The 20,553-nt window shown below is 38.2% G+C and overlaps 1 protein-coding gene across 4 annotated transcripts in view; it reads left to right on the top strand.

Moving 5' to 3' along the window:
* arhgef3 (Rho guanine nucleotide exchange factor (GEF) 3) overlaps window positions 1–20,553 on the top strand; it is a 35,958-nt gene that overhangs the window by 4,461 nt on the left and 10,944 nt on the right. The window contains exons 2-3 of one of the 4 annotated variants that reach the window (XM_026167387.2): window positions 4,816–4,882; window positions 9,184–9,246. In XM_026167387.2, coding sequence (XP_026023172.2) covers window positions 4,816–4,882; window positions 9,184–9,246 — 130 coding nt within the window. Of the gene's footprint in view, window positions 1–4,815; window positions 4,883–6,318; window positions 6,810–9,183; window positions 9,247–15,320; window positions 16,149–20,553 lie in introns of those variants that run through there. The other 3 variants (XM_080301226.1, XM_026167388.2, XM_026167389.2) reach the window with 3 other exon arrangements.

The raw sequence follows: 20,553 nt of genomic DNA on the forward strand, positions 1-20,553 counted from the left end.
AGGGGTACACAGGCTTGTGGCCCCCTCGTGGTTGGGTTCATCATATACTGTATTTAAAAGATGGATGTAGCTTCCATGATCATTTGTAAATAACAAACATCACACCTGGAAGTCTCGTCCTGCTTAATAAAAAGACACCGAAAGACCTTCCATACACAAGTTTTTAGATGTAACACCTACACACACAAAGTTTTAGTAACAAAGCATGCAGTAAATACAACCTGCATTTCTTCTGTGGGATAGGCAGATCTTTCTTGTATGCAGGAATTCTGCCTTTGGGGCTTCAGCAATATTATGAATCATACGCAAATGTGTTCTGTAGTTACTTGTACGTGTAGTAACTCAAGTTTCTCCACATTTCAGGGGTCCATAAAAGGCTGACTGTCAAATGATTAACTGCTGCTTTGATACTTGTTTTCACCACATTGGTGATTGTTATGTGATAATAGTCACAGTTCTCCTGTGTGGTTTGAATACCACTAACTTCTACTGCTCGCGTGGAACTTTCAATGATTTCTCCGAAGCTCATAGAGACCGAAAACTTTCTGTCCGTACACAAAGACACATGCAATGCTGCTGCATTTGTATTGCGAAAGCTGAACATTTAGACAATGACTGATTACTCCCATTAAGCTGCTAATTATGCAGCTCATGGGATGTACCTCTGTTGATATAATTTAGAAATAAATTCTGTAGATAGAATTAACATTTAATAATGATACAACGGGCACCTGGGCACCCGTGAGAGCCTTCCCATTCCAGAAGTTGGACTCGCAAATCAAAAGAGATGTTAAAGAGAATGTGTACATGTGGTTTATGTGCGTTTGCAGTTTGCATTTTTTCTTTTTAGTGCTTGAAATTCTGATAATTTTTCATCTTTTCTTTAAAACATTTTTTCCTAGCTTTTCCTTGTAATGGTCTATTTGTTCATTTCTGTATTCATGGTTTCCATACAATAAGATTTTACTTTTAGGTAGGTAAAAGCTAAATTTGGTCAACTTTTTAAAATTCATTTAATCATTTATTTATTTATTTAAGATTGTTTGTACTTTTTCTAAGTAATGAAAAAGGGATGAATGATATGAACTCAGTACAGTCCTATTTGTGCAGTACTTTCAGCTCTGGTTCAGTCCAACAGAGGGAAATTTCTCACTCGTTATATAGAAATATAGAAAAGTTTGGCAGATTGGTGTTGGCGGGTACTTTACAATGAGTTTATCAGCTGTCTAACTAAAACAGGCTGACACTGTGTAATGTATTTTAACCACTTTTGCTATGTCTGAAATGCTTCTCAAGAGTCATAAAACAGATGATGAACTGGGTGTGGGGAGTTAATCTCTGGAGAAATGTGGTTCTGCTGCTTTCAAGGGACAATGCAAGATGTTGTTCAGGTGACATTTTTTGTCTGTCATTTAGACATAATTGTTCCTACCCACACTGCACGCCGCTCTGCTGGTTTCATGAGACGTTTTTGTGCCTGAGCTGTGTGTTGTGATTATAGTGCTGACGGAAGTGGAAGCAGCACAAAGAATGAAAGATTTGGTTTGACATTTGAGATTGATACCACTTCATGGACCTCTCCTAAATAGTCCACTGATTTGCAGATAGTTTCATATCTGCATGTTTATTAATGATGACAACAACAGAACAGAACAATGTAAAACTCCAAAATGACTCCCACAGTTAGTCTCACTACAGCTAGCCTCCCCTTGAGCATAGTGCCCTGTTTTAGTCTGAAAACTGAATGTTTGCTGAGAAAGTGATATTAAAAACAGATGAGTGGATAAAAGATTTACCAGGAGAACAGGCAGGGAAAGACTGGAGGTGCGTGTAGCCAAACACACCTCTGATCTCCTCAGCAGGAGAGTTCAACCACGTCACCTCCCTCTTGGGAAAAAAAAAGAGTTTAAAACATTTTAAGGTTTAAGGTTAGATTAAGGGTTATAGTACATGTATTCAAGTCGGCATAATGTCCTCTGAAGTGATGGAAACAGAACTCTGTGTGCAAGTGTGCGTGCGTGTGCATGTGTGTGAGTTCATCCAGGGTGGGATGGTTTGCACTATTGGAAAAAGCCCTGCAACTCCCAGGAATGAATGAGTCACACACATAAAGGCAAACACACACACACACACACACACACACACACACACACACACACACACACACACACACACACACACACACTTTAGAGCCATGATGAGACAGAAATTGTTTTTTGGTCTATTGATTAAAAAAACAAAACAAATACTGATGCCTGGTAGCGTCTGTAACTTCAGATCCATCCATGTCATTGTTAGAAAATTGTCATAAAACACAATGAAGAAGCAACAGAAAGCTGAGAAAAAGCAGCAATCGCTGAACAATCTGCCACCATACACTGTGTGTAAACACATTTGCATCTTATTGTTTTACAGCTGCTCACTGTTTTCCAATTCAGACCTGTTTCATCCTCTAAAACACCATCCAATCACCATCTAAAACAGTGAATGAGGTTTTAATTTATGATATCAATATTTTGTAGGCTTTGTGGCAGATGCCAGATGGTGGGAATTATTACAGAGTTACACATCAAAGTCTCTGTTAGAGAAGGGGATCACTTCTGAGGTGGGGGAATGATCACTTTTTTTCTGTGAATCAAATCACAATGAACCACCAGCACAAATGGTCTACCATCTAAAGAAAAAAGAGGGGAAAAAACTGCGCGTCCCTCAGCCCGAGTGCGTCATCTGTTGGGAGAAGTTGGCACTGGGTTATGGCATAATGAGACAAAGATGTCATTCCCAGCTAGTCATTGTTCAACACAAAGGGTTACTGGTGAGTGGGATGTATTTAAACCCAAACAAGGATCTTCTCCTAACAGCTTTAGTACTTAAATCTAGACAGCGAGTGAAAATCAAAGTAGAAAAAGCAGGTCAAACCAAGTGCAAAAACATTAATGTCCAAGCAGGCTCATAAACCTGATATTTACGCCACCGGCACCCTCCAAAACTTCCTAATGTGGACATTGTGTGAGACACGGTCAGCATCTGACAAGACAGGATTATATGAGACACCCCGATGAAGTTATTTTTCAATAATAAAGTGGACCTGTTATGCTTTTCTTTAGTTTTTCTTTAGGAGTTTCACAGTGATGGATGTTCATACATACATACATGGCCAAAGTTTCTCATAGTGAGGTCAGCATAACCGAAGTAATTTTTGCGTTTACAAAGTTAGTTTACAGCAGCTTATTTCAGATAAAAGCCTTTTAAGAATGATTATTGTACTGATCTGAGAGTCATACAAAGCTGCTCTTGTTTTATCAAACCAGTCTGTATTTTTTTAGTGTGAAACAAGAACTTCTGGAGCAACTTTGTTTGGATGTAACTTCATTTATTGTCATAGTTGTTTATCAGAGAGCCACACAGGCCTTACATAAGCCTCATTCTTAAGGTAGAACTGACTAAAAGTGAGTTCTACCTTAAGTAAGAAACATCCAATCAGAGAACTCCTCAGCAGTTACCGTGCCACTGACAGCAGAGGGAAGGTAGATACTGAAGTCACAGACACAGTTAGGAGCTTCCTGGGGTGAGAGGCCAGGAAACAGAGCAGGACTGCTGTCACTCTCTGTGTCACACAGACAGAAGAGGGAGAGGCTCTAATGATGTAACATGTTTGTCTCTGGCTGTCTGTGTCCTCTCTGTCTGCTCGTTCTTCTGCAGCTTCACCAGCGTTCATAAGCCTTTTGTTCAGATTAGAAATGATGAATGTGCTATTAACAGTAAATAAAAGTGGATGGCTCTGGGAGATGCTGAAGTTGGCCTTTGCTACAATTTCTGTTACTTTGTTGAATCTCTAATTTTTGCACAGTCAGTTGCAGGACTTGCAGAAGCTCAGGTTGGAGGGAAGCTGTCAGGTTATAAGGACAGGAAACACACTTGCAGTTTCACACCAGTTATTTCCACATACCTTATGCCAATATACACCATATTTCACTTTGTCAGTTTAGCGGAGCTGCTTTATAGTTTAGTCTACAAACTAAATGTGACACAAAGAGTTTGTGTGGGTTATATTTGTTACTGTTGCTGAAAGTCTGACTACTTAAACAAATAATCTGCTTACCTTAAAAGTTTGATATCCATAATAAAAACAAATGAAGTACAAATATCCTGTATTTTCTTTAAAAGCAGTGATGTCCGGCCTCATACACATAAATGGAAGCCAAGCTTTGTTAACTCTGATGGAGGCTAAGCCATGCCAGAGCGCCTTCATTCCTTTATCTGTTCAAAATTCATAAGATTTAACGGTCAGTAAAGAATTTAACCGAACCTACACAAAATTATCACCTAAAAGATCTTCACACAAATTTTGCACTGGGTAAAAGGTCGTGGGTGTAGTGACTTTGAGAAACCACCTGGTGGAGCTCTGCCCACTTCATATTTTACACACCTTTGAAGGCTTGCCTCCTTTACTCTTCGTGACAATCTGCATAGTTAAAAAGCCAAACCTTAAAAAAAATTAACTTAATTTTCATCAAGTATGAAGATTAGTTTTCACTTAATCTTCTGTTGCTAACTGTGCAATGAAATAACTCAGCTTTCAATACTGCTCACTTTTTAATTTCTGTATTTTTTAAAAAGTTTTTAAATCCTAGTTAAGTTGTTAAAAAAAATAAATAAATAAATAAAACAGTAATTGAAAAGCAAATTGAAAATCTTTTTTTCTTCTTTTAGTTATTGTTTGAGGTAACAGCATGCTATCATGTTCCTTTCATCCTTTATTGCTTCTCTCCTCTCCTCATCGGTCTGTCTTCCTTCCTCATTTTCTTCCTTCAGGTCGAAGCGGCAGAGGAAAACATCCTCCTTCTCTCTCCTCTCTCCTGATGGCTGGACCCTCAGAGGGGTAAGAACAATTCCCACACATGAACTTAGTCATGTTATTCCCTGCGTTACAGTAACTGTGCTGTGACTCCATTATTATATAACACAGGATTTGCCAAAGTCCATAATGAAAAAACAAAACAAATGCAGCAAAAAAACAAAACAAGACAAAAAAAAGCAGCAAGCTGTGTCTCACCTAAGTTATGTGATTTTACCTTTTCTTTATTTGATTTTTATGTTTTGAGGTTTGGAGATAAGGACATTATTTTAAACATCACACAAAAGTCCCGTTTTGAAGCCCCACATTTGCACATTTAGGCTATTTGGTTCAGTTCAGCTTAATTCAGTAATTTGTTATTGTCCCTACTGGGAAACCTGGTAAACAATACACAAGAACCACAATCCTCCAGTAATAATCACTAAATTAATTAAAAAAAAAAAAACACAAAAACAAGTCACTTTGCCTTGGGAGACACGACCAGCTTCAGATTCATTGTGTGTGTCTGGGTTTAGCTTTGGACATTTCGCCACATTAAGGTTACTGAGGCATCTGACCCAGATGGCTCCTGGAGGCCTCCTAGATAAGAAGTTTCAAGCATGTCCAACTGGTGGCTCGTGGGTGCCTTATTTTGTCTTCCTAGACAAGGTGGAGGAGGTCTGGGCCTCTCTACCTAGACTGCTGACTCCTGCATGAGGCAGAAAACGGGTGATTACGTTTTTAATGTTAAAGGAGATCTATTATGGTCATTTCCAGCTTTATATTTTTGCTCTCTGGCTCTACTAGAGTGGCTTTGCATGACTCACAGTTCAAGCTGGTCTGTAGAAGTGTTTGTGTGTTAGTGCCAGCAACATGAATGCCAGGACCCAGGGTTTCCCAGCAGAACACAATGCACTGTTATGCGATGATTAATGTGATTCACTTAAAGCCATCAGGGGTTTATTGGTAATATTGTAGCTGAATTCTCATTAAAAATATGTATGTTGTAATAAACACAAGAACTGTGCAGAATGTGTAACCAGTGAAATTAGAGCTGTTTCACCTTTAATAATTAGGCAAAACATTGCTGATCAGCACAGCTGGAAGCGAATTTCTCTCTGTCAGTTCATCAGTTAATAGTTTTAGCCCCACTCTGCTTGATTTTTTTTTTGTGATTCACACTTTTTAAGTCGTTTACTCTCAATTATATGCTTTAAGAAAAAAATATCTGTGTTGCAAAATGAAGAATTTCCTTTAACATAATTTGAAAAGGCAAGAAAGAAAGAAAATTCATAATTACTTTTTAATTTTTTTGTGTGAAAATAATGTGTGATAGATGTAAGTGATCAGTCTTTGTAAGTGTTTGTCCTGCTGCTGTCACCGTGCTCCTTCAGCTCCTAATTATAGACGTCTTGTTTCCCCCCCAACATCCGTCATTTCCTGTTTGTCCTGTGGGAACCGAGGGGACAGACAAACACACACACACACACACACACATACATTGTAAAGGGTTCCTGTTCCTGAGGGTCTGTAGATCCACTCAGGAAGGTGGTGAGGCTGAGGAGGCTCAGACTGTGGCTGAGGTGGTGAAGCAGGAGTACGCAGGCGGAGAGAAGCAGCGGGCAAAAGAAGGTCAGAAAAGAGAAGAGGAGGTGCAGAATAAGAGGCTTTTGGATCAAGAACCTGGAGAACTTTAACAGAATTAAAAGAGGTGAAATAAAATGTGACTGTGAAGGAGGTGATTCACAGGAGGTGGGACGAACAAAGGAGAAATTATTTCGAGTGCTGTCCAGCACCAGCATGTAAAGAGGAGAAAAGAAAAGAGGGCGAATGTGACTTTGGGGTTAAAAGAAAGGGACCTGGAGGAAGAGGAGAGGAAGAAAGAGGAGGATAAGGAGCTGCAGAGTTGATTACAAGTGTGTTTGAGGAGCTGATCCTGATGATGGGCTGCTGTTTGTTTGTTTACTATCGGGTGAGTGTGAAGAATCAGAACCGCTTTGATAAAAACCTGCAGTACCGACATCGTCCTGAAGGGGGACATGTTTCTGGATTTGTTTTTTGTGTGCATGTTTCTATATTTATTAAGTACAAGTTTGAGATATGTTTATTTCACTGGGTTTGTTCCCTTTCTACTTCCAGCACTTTTGGGAAAAACAAAGTGGGGGCTCGCTGTCAGAATGGGTGGAGCTGGACCTGCCCCCCACCTAGTCCAGCTGATAGGAGCTTGTAGTAGACTGTATATAGAAGATGGTGTCAGGTTTTAGGCCTAAAAATTGAAGCCCGTGCAGAAGTGCGTGCATTTCTAATTACCATTCTTTTGAATAACCATCGGGTGGGGCACTGTTGTGGCTGCAAAAAGAATTCTGGTTCTAAACTTCCTTGATCACTAAATGCTTTTTATGATGAGTTTAACATATCTATTTATGTTTCTTATTCGATATGACAAGATGCTCAAGCATGGTGTGCTTTTCTTTGTTATAAACAAGTCAGGTTCACAGTCAGGTCCCCATCACGTGTGGGGGATTTTGTGATTTACAAAGTCAAAGCCCACGTTCACACTGCAGGTCTTAATGTTCAATTCTGATTTTTTTGATCAAATCCGATTTTTTTTGTCTGCTTGTTCACACTACAAATAAAATGTGACAGGAAACGCGCTCTAGTGTGAACCCTCAAAGCGGCCCGCATGCACAAGAGAAGACGTCACACACAACGTGCTCTGTTTAGACACAGACCAAACAATATTGTTTGACTGATGGCTCTTAATATAAAGACTTGTTTCGGACTTTACGTTTCCCAATTTTGCTTTAAGTTGTAAAGTTATTTTGTTATTTAGATATGGCCTAATAATTATCCTTGTTGCTGTTTTAGAGGAGCGGTGCTTCAAAGGATAGTTGCAGATTTCTGTCACAATCTGCAGATTATACAGTACAAATAAAATGTTCACGTTTCTCCAACGTTGTCTTCCCAACAGTTTCACTAATATCTACACTGGATGACCAGGAAGCGTTCGCGATGTCTTCTCGGGCGCTTCTCCGGCGCTATTTGGGGTCTGTCTTGTGTCAGTGACGTAAAAGATGGATTTAATGCGACATGACCGTTCAAACAGCAGTCACTTTCTAAAACATCAGATATGTGTTGGATTCAGTACCACATACGAAAGTGACCCAGATCAGATCTGTGCTGTTCACACTGTCGTACCATGATCGGATATGGGTCGTTTAGGGTCAAAAAAGTCGGATTTTATGCGCTTTCGCCTGCAGTGTGACGTAGCCTAAGAGGTCAAAAGTGCTTATCTCGAGATGTTACTGGACCTTACAAGCCATTGGTAGACCACGTCCATCTTTGTAGGCCTCTTTCATGACACACATTAAGGCTTCCTGTCCCACTTTTTAAGGAGTCTAACTCCATCTGGAATCATTTTTCCATCACCTGGAAAATCTATGGATTTACTGGACATGCTCTCCTTTCTCCAACAGAAGCAGGAACTCCCAATCAGGATCCACAGAGATTTGAGTTAAGATTGTGTCCATTGTTTAATAGAAAAAGCATCTATTCCATTTAAATCTCATTCAGACTAAACTACTCTCAAAGGAAAGGAAACAAGGGACTTCTTGTTATATTGTTCACCTCTTAACACCACTTAAACTGCTTAGCTTTGAAATTAGAGCACAGTTCCCTCCTCTTGTCTGGTGACCCCCCCATGACTGAGCCTTAACCTGTACAAATGCGGAAAAAAGATATAACACAATATTTTGTTAAGGGTTGAAATGTTTTTGCATGTTATTTTCATTCATTATAATCTGGGTAAATTAAACTCAGAGTTTATCTGATGGGTAACAACTTACTGAAATGTTGATATCTGAGCGGACTTGAGCAGAGAAATTTCTTATTATTATTATTCTTGCTCATTTGCTGTAAGTTTTTCCTCTCAGGATACTTACAGGTTACTATTCGACTCTGTGTTGAGTTAGAGGTTAGCCAGAGAAGTTCTTCAGACACTATTTAATGATGAAAAATGCTAAAATCTCCTCTCCAGATTGATCGAAATAAGACAAAAACAATTTGAACAATTAAACTGAACAGATTTTTTTTTCCTGCTTGCTTTTTTTGTATTAAAATATTTTAATTTATAGTAATTTATTGAAAAATAAGTCACAAATGATTGCAAGCTGCAACCAGAACAGTGAGCTAAAAAGTTGCGGTTGGGATCCATCACAAAAACTCGACTTTCACATTTCTGAATGTAATCTGATTTAATAAAAATATAAACAAATTTGAAGCGTACTTCTTAAAATCAACACCTGCTCTCTCTCGCTGATGTTTTTTATTCTGTTTGTGTTTTGCAGAAGAAGAGGAAACAGGCCAACAGAGATGCCGACTCCCTCAGTCTCTGCAGTCTGGAAATCAATGTGAGTTCAGCTCCTCTTCAAGCGTGTGTCAAACTCTACTCTTGTTTAAATAATAATGATGTGTTTGTGAAAAGCTCTGCCTTCCTCATTGTGTGGGCAGCGTTTTCACACATTTAAAATATGACCTACAAAACCTAAAAAAAAAACCCTTAAGCTAACAAAATGATGATGTCCTACCACTCAGGAAGTGTTCGGCTGTATTTGTCTCCATTATCCTCTTATGCAGAACACAAAGGAGGCGGTACATGTGACCTTCTAATCAGGAAGCTGTTGCATGGCCTGTACATGAGAGACCTAACTTTCGTCATTTGATTTAAAATGCCAACTGATTTCAGTTTCTAAATTGAGGACAGAAAACTTAACACAAGGCATTTTAATGGTTTTATCCACAGAATCAGATAAAAAAATGTCCATATTTTCCTACAATTGTCAGATTTTTCTCTGATGTTAAACTGATTTCTTTGCTTTTATGCCGTCATGCACTTGTGCACAATCAAAAACGGAGACATTGTTCTTCCTTAAGGGTTGAACCTTAATTAAAACAAGACTATCTGTAGTGAAACTGTGACAAGTGTGACACAGACCAGAAACTGGGAATGTTTGCATTCAAAGTATAAGCTGTGCCTTTTGAAATATGTTGACTGCAGAGATGACCTTTTTTGAGTTTCACTGCCACTTGGCCTGGAGTTGCTCGTGTTTGTAGAAAAACATCAGCATCTTCCATGAAAACTATATACCAGCAGCAATCTGCTAGCGACTGAAGTATTCACAAGAAAGTTTTTGATGCAGCACCATCTTTGTAGCTGATTTCAGTGGCTGCCAGAAACCACTAGCCACCAGTTGGTGAGTAGTTTTTGGCAGTCACTGAAATCAGCCGCAGTCTCTGAGACAAAGAGTACCTCATACATTTAATCTCACATTCTACCAGAGTAGCTTGGCTTGTTTACGGTTTGAAAATAATCCTCATTTATCTTATTTGGGCTCAATTCATTAACTGTCTGCAACAGTGACAGTTTAGCTCCTCCTCTTTACACTAACTTTCTTCTTATTGGTCACTCCTTGCAAACTGATTACTTAATTAAAATAGAACGTTTAATGCCTCTGTAAAATTATAGGAGTTCTATGACATGCATCCCTATATAAGAGAATAAAAGAATACAGCTGGAAATCTGTATCTGTAAATATTATACCACAAAACCTTCAGTATACACTGTGGGAAAGTAATTATATCTATAAAAAAGTAATATTGAATTAAGTTTCTTAAAAGTATTTGACCAAATCACAACAGCAGTCACCTCAAGGCCCTTAAGATTGTAAGTTAGAGACCCAACAATTATATAGAGAAAACTCAAACAATCAAATGACCACCGTTGAGCACGCACTTGGCGACAGTGGGAAGGAAAAACTCCCTTTTAATAGGACGAAACCTCAGGCTTTCTGCCACAACGAGTTAGAGATGATATGGTGATACAGTGTTTATTCCAGAGATCACAGAAAAACAGAAATTAAAAGTATTTTCCTGCTTTTAACAGATATTTTTCTCATCAGAAATTTGATTGCACGTATAAACTCTGAAAAGAAAAATGTTCCTCTTAGAGCATCCCCTCTGTCCAATTAAGGTTTGCTGGGGGGCTGATAGGTAACCTAAAAACTAAATTCATTTAGAGAGGAGAAGACAAATTAACGGCCCCCGGCCCTTATGTTGGGCCCCTCCTCCTGTATTTTTAGCCTTCTGCCAGGAGCCTGTTCCTTCCTGGGCGTTTCCTCCTCTGCTCGGTCTAACACAGGATGTCCAGCCTGTTCAGCACACTCCAGCGGCTCCAGGGGGACAAACAGACCCAAACACACCATCAGTCTTACTTTGTTCAAACCGGCGCTGGCAGATACTGAAGCTGGAATGAATTACACTCTATTGTTTCTGTGCTGTCGCTCAGTGAATCACACACACTTGTATTGTTTTCTTACTCAAACTCCAGGACCCAGAGACCACTTTATCTGATTTAAAAGACACGTGTAAGGACCACCGGGAAACGTGCTTTACATCAATAATTTAACCCTCCTGAGCAACTGTCTGTTTTCAGAGTGGAGATCAGTAAAGATTCATTCACTGGGAATTATTATATTTTATCAGTTCATCTGTTTAGGAAACATTTACTGCAGATTAATAACTTTATAACATCTATTTATTTTAGGACAGTTTTCAAATATTTTTACCTGAATTGATTGGCACAGCCCACATACTCACAAATGCATTTAAAACTTTTAAGATTTAATAAAATGTGACTACTTCTGACTACATAATTACAAAATAAAATAAAAACAATATGCAGACCTTTTTTTTAATACAAAAGGTAAGTGCTGTGAAAAATTCACAAAAAGTAAAAAAATTTTTTTAAAAACCCCAAACAGGATTAAAAGCACTGAAGTGTAATCGATGTAAACAGACATTAAAGTAAAGATTTATTCCTTTATTAATAATTAATGTGGCACTATATTTTGATTAACAATAATAATATTAATAATAATAATAATAATGATAAATAACAATTTAACCATGACTAATCAGATTTTCCCTCTCAGAGACATTGAATATCTTTGTTCAAACCTAAAACATTCAACTGGAATTATTTGCTATAGCCATTAATTTTATTTTATTTGTGAAAAATGCTGCTCTAGATGTAAATTAGTTGTTAAAGGGGTGATGCTGTCATTTATAATTATAATACATTTACTGTGGAAGTTTCTGTTTGGCATTGGATGTTTGTTTGTTTTTACTTGTTAATTAAAACAGGCATTCACTATTGAGCAGTTACTGATGTGGTTTAGTAACCGTGGATTAAAGATGTGAGTAGCATTCTCTTCCACCAGTGGGCAGTACAATTACCTTCTCTAATTAAATGGGTTGCCAACTGCCAGTAAAACAGAAGAAGACAAAGAAAACAAATACATAATAGTCATGCTGTGAGACGACGCAGTGCGTAATAGCAATAGATAAATGTTTGAAAAGAAAAAGTAGGGTCCTGGAGAACATTCTGACCCAGATGAAGGCCCTAGCATGAGTAGTGCTAGTAGTGCATGGGTAGTGGTCAGAAGCAAGCAACAAAGGTATACTAGGGACAAACTGAGCCAAACTCCACTATGCCATGTGCACAGGGGAAAATTATCAATTTGCTTTTTGTGACATTTTTGTTTGGTGGTGTGCCGTGTGATTTTTCTAATGTGAAATATGTGCCGTGGCTCCAAAAGGTTGGGAAACACTGGTTTAGATATACGTGCTTCACCACTTAAATTCTTGTACAGCCACTTTTCAGGTAATATGTTTCAGGAACTGGACAATGGAAAAATCTGTGGAAATCTGGGTTTTTTTTAACATTATATTTCCTACTTTAAATCACTACATTGTAAGGTTTGTGATAAACAGAACCAGGACTGTTAAAATTCCCCAGTCTGTCACTTATCTTGGAGGCTTGAGGGTTAAATCTGATGGGGTTCTACTGCAGAAACAGGAAAGAAAGTTGCACAAGATTGTAATGTTTCCTTGTCCAAATGTGCACGTTGATTGAAATATGCACATATGTGGAGTACCATTTACTGTATTCTTCATGTTTTTTTATTAGTTTTAGGAGATGTTAATAATTGATCGATGTTTTCAAATCTTTACCATTCAAAAAGAGTGTTCCCATCTGTAAATGCTTCACCACATCCCTGTAAGGTTTAAAGACGCAGTCGCTGTGTCACAGTACAGATCGAACGAGGCTGATTTGAGTTCCTCCCTAGGCGTCTACGAACGAAGCCTCCCAATATCAGACAATAGAGCTTAGTCACAGGGAGCAGCTTCTGTTAGCAGACTGTGAGGTGTTGGAGGCCAACGCTGATGCTCTGACTCTGATACCGGTCATAGCTTTTAAAGGAAACAATGAAAACACTTCTGTGAATGATGCAATCTTTTTCTGATGTCTTGTTGCTTTCAGCTGAGACGGGACGTCTGTGTTTATTTAAAGCTACTTTTCTTGGAACTTCGATGTACCGTGGTCCGTGATTATAACAAGGGTCCTAATGTACCCAAATCAGATCAGCCAAGCTGATGTATAAACATATATAGCTCATTAACATGCTTTAGTAAACGATGGATGTCCCAGCTCTTTGTTAAGCACTGGAAAAGCTTGATGAAGATCCTCTCTGTAACATCAAGTGAAGCAGTACAATTAAAAGAAACTTTTTCATAAAAGTGAGAGTGGAGTAGAGGAGGAGATGGACCGATGTGTTGACCCCAGTGCAGTGTCTTCATCTGCAGTGATGAAGACACTGCACTGATCTGTTGTAGTGACGAAAGAGCTGATTGTGAAGGTTAAGCTGTTGATTTACTGGATGATTTACTATATTCCTATCCGCATGTATGGTATGGTGATGAGATGTAGGTAGAGACTAAAAGAATAATGTCACAGACACAAGCGTCAGAAAGAATAAGCTTCCTCTGAACAGAGTTCAGCCTTAGAGACAGGAGGAGGTAGCTCTTTGTTTTAGGAGGGGCTCAGAGTAGAGCTGCTACTCCTCCACATTAAAAAGAGCCAGATATGGTGGTTTGAGAATCAGATGGATTCTTTCAGGATAAATCCTCAGTGAGTTGTTTTAGGCATGTCCACACAGGACACTCTGGAGAGATTATGTCTCTGCTCAGTACCCATCTGAAAGAGCTGGAGTAGATGGCTCGGGAGAAGGTCTGGGTGTCTGTGCTTAGACTGGACATGGATACGTGACAGAAGAAAAGATGGATGGATGTCCCTGAAAGTCTTCTCATTACTCATTATGTGGTTTCAATATGGCAAAGCAAATTATATTATTTGTAAAACACAGTAATCTTGTGGTGAATGGATGGACGGGCCTCACCTGTCCCCTCTGTTTGGACTCTGGAACAACTAAAACCTTACTGTGAACCCGTATGACTCATTAAACCGACTGGATAGAAACTAGTGGAAGGCTGGATCTGACCGTGACTTATGATGAAAAACAAGGAAAAAGCAAAAGCGAAATCTCCACATTTAAAAAGGTTGGAAGGACAAATTGATTTGAGTTACTGATTTAAAATAAAATTCAGTAAATAAAAAAAAAACTTAAAATCTTGCTTTAACAAATAAAAAAAGTGTTTCTTTGTCCCCACAGTGGGGCTGAATAAACACATTGACTCATTGAATTTAAAACCAGGACACAGCTTTGGCTGCAGGCCTCTGTTTATTAATTATACTTCGGACTGGCATTGACTGATGAGGACTTCCCACAACCACTAGCAGTTCCAGTCAGGGATTTCATAATTTACGTTTGTCCAGATTATCGAAATACATAATAATAAACTGAGTAAAGATAATGTGAGTAATAATATACATATTAACCTTATACAATTTACATTATCATTTCTTTCACATTAAAGGTAGATTTACTTTTTCTGGCATAAAACATTTTCAGGGAATGACACATTTTAAATACACACAAGAAAAACAATATACATTTCCTTAAGTGCATTTACAAAATGTCTTATCTGTAGGATTCATATTATCTTTTCATATTTTTAAATCTTCTACCAGCTCTTTTGACACAATGTGTCTGTGGCACTGAGACAATTGGTTCAATATCCGAATATCTAGAGTTTAATTTTTTAGGAGGAAATGGGGTATTAGTTTGGGTTTTTCTTTAAATAACTGTGTACAAATGTGGCTTATTAATTTGTTTTAATTTCTAGGCCACAGTAGAGCTCTATGAGATATATATGTGTATGTATATATATATATATATATGTATGTATGTATGTATGTATGTATGTATGTATGTATGTATGTATGTATGTATATATATATATATATATGTATGTGTATATATGTGTATATATGTGTATATGTGTGTATATATGTGTATATATGTGTATATATGTATATGTGTGTATATATGTATATATATATACTGGAAAGGGACAGGCAGAGAAATGAAAAAGTACAGAATAAAGAAAGGAAGGAAGTTTTAAGTGACTGGGTGAGAGCGCCACTGAATAAGTGAGCCAGTGACAGAGAGAGAGAGAGAGAGCATTAGCTGCTGAGAGAGTGCGAAGGCGGACGAGTGAACAGCTACCGCTGAGAGGATTACACGATTCAGAGCTCTACACGGTCTAAACTGCAGACTAAACTTTTCCTGTATGATTTTCTGGGAACAGAACTAAATCCAGCCTCTTTTTGAACTCTTTTGTTTGGGGTCTGATGGTTCGGCTCTCAACCTCAAGCCCTCCCGGAGCGGTGTGTTTAAAAGCTCTGGTCAAAGCCAACTTGTCTTTATGAACACTGCCAGCACCGAGTCTGACTGGATATTTTGCCTCTGGCAGTACTCTTGTGGCACCAGGCCTTTTTAGAGCTGTTACGTCAACTCTTTGAAGCTACTTTACAGCTATTAGGCTTTTAGTTGAACGGCTACCATTACCAGGGGTTTTAAGGGGACTATCCTCTTTCTGTACCTGTGCCAACACCAGAATTGTGCTTGGAACTCCACTGATAGCACTTTCTTTCTGGTTTACCAGCTTGTATCAGTCATCGCTTCAGTGCTAGAACAGCGAGCTGAATTGTTCCTGGACTTTGTGTCTATACTAGAAAACAGTACCAAACTCTCTTTAGTGTCACTCTGGACCCTCTGCTGTTTTCAGTCTCTCTCTGGACATTAGACTTTCATACTCCCTTCCTCTCTGCGTTTTCTACCAGTCTGAAAATATTTATGGACGCTCTCTTGGTACTGGGAATAGTTCAGATTGTGTGCTTGGCTTTGGGGTGAGCAGTATGGTGGCGGGGCAGGGACCCTTCAGCCTGCTGGTACAGCGGTTTAACTCTGGATGCTCAGTGGCAAACAGCAGCATGGGAAAAGAGGTTAAGGTAAGATGAAACATTTACTCTTCTGTTCAGCCTGGTTGGATTCAGTTGTGTTAATTTTGTGAGATAAATTGGATTCTTTTGTTTGTGTGTGTTTTCATCAGTCAAATGTATTCATTTTTTCTTGATTTGGTAGCATTTAACATTTGTAATTTTCACAAATGAAAAAAATCTTGGCAATGAAGCTGGTGACAAAACTGAAGTTCCTCTATTGGCCACTTGAGGCTGACTTCAAACTGAGTCAATCCCCATAGACTGTCATATTAGAGTCCCAACGTTACAGCAGAAATAAACAAAGAAAATAAGCCCAGCATAAAAGACATTGTACGTCATTTCCACCTTCATGCACTACACAGGGGGTTAATTTTTTAAACTAGACCATTTATGTTTTTCTAATGGTATTAAGTTACCATAGCTCGCTGTTAGGCCTCATCTCTTCTAACCGAAGTCAATGAACTGGGCGCTTTAACCTTGTTTGAGCTGTTGCTTATTTGAGTGCATTGAATATCTGATGGTACAATAATGATAAAATAATAGGGCTTGATGTGGAGTTGATTGCATTAACACAGTGTTTTATTCATGTGTTACTTTGCAGTAGTTACCAGGTGTCTGTGTTTTTGAAACACCTTCACTTTCATACTAACCAGTCTAATTTATTACCAGACATGCTCACATATAGTGCCCCCCCCCCCCCCCCCCCCAACCAATCGGTGACATCAGTTTTCTTATCAACACAGTATATGTTAAATATGATGTATTTATCACTTTGTTTATATTCACATATGTACTTATCTGTACAGTGATTAATTAGAAATATACAGAATCTGATCTGATCTAGTAACTTGTATTCTGGTTTTATATGATGTAATCTGATTGGGCCTACTTTACTCTATTACACGACTGATGTGAATCAATCAAATGTGATCTAATCTGATGTAATATGGTCTAATTCAACAAACTAATATCAAAACCAGCACTAGTTACATTTAATGTCATTTACTTTAAACTAAAAAGACTGAACAAGAAACGAGAAGTGAAACTATGATGAACACACCTCAAAAATGTTCTTTATAGTAATTTTCATTTCCTGAAAGTCTGGGGTCATGCCTAGGTATCACTAAAGACCTATAAAAATGCAGTTTGAATCCCTGAACTGCAACGTTTGTTCAGTTGTTTAATTTACAATGAACTTTATATCAAACGACTGAACAAACGTTGCAGTTCAATGACTCAAACTGCAGACCAGAGTCAACCTGCTGTGAACTTGCTGTAATTAAATAACCAGCCAGCTGCTGACGAGCTGTGTTGAATTGATTGCTGTCAGTTCGAATCAGCTGAAGCACCATCATCCACAGAAAACCCATTACAGTTTGTCCAATGGAAAGTTCTTGAGCATGAAGCAAATAAGCAGATAGTTTATGATCCAAACTGAACCTGAAATCTGTAACAAAACAAACAAACCAAAAAAAACCACACGAAACAGCTGCAATGCATCTAAGCTCATAACTTTCACCAGGAAATGACACTGACTTTATTTCCATGTGATTCATGAGTATTTTAGAGACTCATCACTGACTCATCATTTTTTGAGAAGTTGTTGAAAACTGTGGAAATTCTATTTCCAGATTTGGGGGGTGAACTTAAATCGAAAGGTGAAGGAAAAAAGAAAATTATCTCAGAGGTTGATTTATTTTTAGGCAGCTGGTTCCTGACTGTGAGAGCTGATGGTTCCTGTGTTCCAGTAGGTCAGCTGACAGTGAGCTGCCGGGCAGAGCTGCACACACACAGACACACAAACACGCTGATTTACTGTAAGTCTCCATTCAGTGCAGATAACCCAGAGGCAGTTTCACACTAAGAGATGTACCCTTTCCACTGCAGAAACTCCAGGTGCACACCAGGTGTCCCTATTGTTTACAAGATGCCGTCCTAATCAAGGCTTTGAGTCTGTCTGTTTACAGCCTCAGATCCATCACACTCACTACTACGACTACAAATAACCAAGTGAAAAAGTACCTAGTCTTTAACAAGCCTTTTTAGGCTTAAATGAATTTTTAATTAAACAATCAGCTACCACTTGCAACATATTAAATCTTATTTTCGAGATCCAGCTTGGGTCAAGCTGCTGCTTCTGATAAAAACTGAAAATGGAGCGGTTGCATCTCAATGCATGTGCCATAGAAAAATATTTTTTGGAGATTTAACATGTTGAAATACCTTAAATCTGATATTTTCCACACTTAAAACATTAAGCATAAAGTATGAATGCTGGGGTGACATCCCTATGTAGACACCTTTGCTTATTATTATTAACTGTGTGCATTGTTATTAAACGAGCTGTGATGCTGATTCTGCTTTACACTCAACCTTCAGTAGTTTGTTGTAACAAAATGCAGCCATAAAGATGTCTTTTTCCAGTTAATTTGCAGTAAATATAAACATTAAATAACCATTATGTTCATCAAAACTTAAAATTGAGCAAAAACATTTTGACCGTAAAGTTTATTCTGAACATATAAAACACTGTTTGCGATGAATGAGACTTAAAAACTCTCCAACAATTGAAGGACTCGACATGGTTGTTGTTTGTTTTGTGTCCCTGTATCACAGATATTGCTGATTTGGGTTGGTGTTTTTTTGTCAGCATCTAGCCCTCTCCAGCAGTTTTCCAATGCATTTAAGTACCTGTAGGAGTACTTTTTCAGCCAATAAAAAGAACAAATGCAGTTGAATTTTAAATAATTTCACTCCCCGTGGTGTTGATATTTGGAGGCATCATGACAAGAAAAGCAGCCCATCACATTTTATTTTAAATCATTCTAATTACATTTTTTACCACCTTGAAAGAGGTTGAGTTGGGTTTTGAAGAGAAAGGGAAGAGATGGATAAAGGGGAAAAAGATAATGATAACATTTAAACACAAGGGGAGTCAAAAGAGGAAGGTAGAGGAGAAAAGGTCAGTGAATCATGGGAACTTCCCCAGAAATCTGAGCCAATAACCTAATAAAGGGATGGTTATGCGGTTTTTGGTAGTCCTGCATAGGGCTGTGCGATATGACCAAAATCTCATATCCTGATATCGTCCGATAACGATATAAATCACAAAAATTTAACATTTTCTGTAAATTCTGTGAATCTCCGGCGGCTCGATTTGCGTTAAGTGTTTCCAGCTGAGAGTCATGTACCTGGAGTTGAGTGTTTTAACCGATGCATGAAACTATATATTTTTAGACATAATTTGTAACTTAACGTTTGAATCTAAGGTTTATTTTTTAGCACCTGACGGCTCTTTTTTGCTTCTTATCCGTAAATATTTTGCATACTCTTTCACATGATGCGGTTTCTTTTGAAAAGTCTCAACAGGATCTTGAGCTTTATTGTGAAAGGTTTACGTTGTTGTTGCTAAAGACAACGCATAAAAACAGGCGCTTGTCCGTCTATAGTGTGGTTATATTAAATATAAGAGAAAGAGAGAACTTTAAGAAATTAATATAGCCACTACAGTGACCATCAAAACGATGAAAAAATATTGCCGTAAACGTTTATTTTGCGACACCACGAAACAAAATGAAACCTAGACGTTTTTATATCGTCATCAGATATATCGTTATATCAACAGCCCTAGTCCTGCAGCGCTTTTAACTTTGCTCACATATGAAAATACTAGGGGTGCAACGATACACAAAATTCACGGTTCGGTTCGGTTCGATACTTTGGTGTCACGGTTCAATATTTTTTCGATACAAAAAAAAATGTTCATGCCTTTTTAATTTGTCATTTATTAAAATTATAAATATATATTTTAACACAAAAGTACAGTTTTTAAATTTAACCCTAACCCTTGTGCGTGTTGTTGTTTAGCTCATCATATCGCAGCCACAGAAATTATTTTGTCCATGAAACCATAAAGCTGCACTTTCTTTTTGCCTTATAGTCTGATTTGTCATAACTTCTCCGTTTTGTGGTAAGCTTTTCTTTGGCTGTCACTTCTTCACCCTGACCTGTCTTATTTGGCTCAGCAGAACTAAAATATATATCTGTCTGTGAAGGTTCTCAATCATCCAGGTCATCATAGTGAAATATATATCCTGCCGCACTCACATAAGCTCAGCGATTCTCTGCGCGATCAACCTCTCACATGTTTAAGCTGCGGGAGATTTCACTTGTCATGTTTGCGTAGTAAGCTAACAATTAATAAGACGATGTCAGAGGAATTGGTGCACAAATTATCATCACTCACAGATCAGTGCTGTCGCTCTCTATACACAGTTCGTGCGATTGCAAAGTGAAAGCAAAAAAACAAGCGCAAATTCAAACGCGATTTCAATATGTCACATATTGACAGTGGCTCACCCAATGACATAATTACCCAGCTACATTTCTGAAAGAATGCAAAAGCATTGACATA

This window comes from Astatotilapia calliptera, chromosome 5 (genome assembly GCF_964374335.1).
Source record: "Astatotilapia calliptera chromosome 5, fAstCal68.1, whole genome shotgun sequence".
Classification (NCBI taxonomy): domain Eukaryota; kingdom Metazoa; phylum Chordata; class Actinopteri; order Cichliformes; family Cichlidae; genus Astatotilapia; species Astatotilapia calliptera.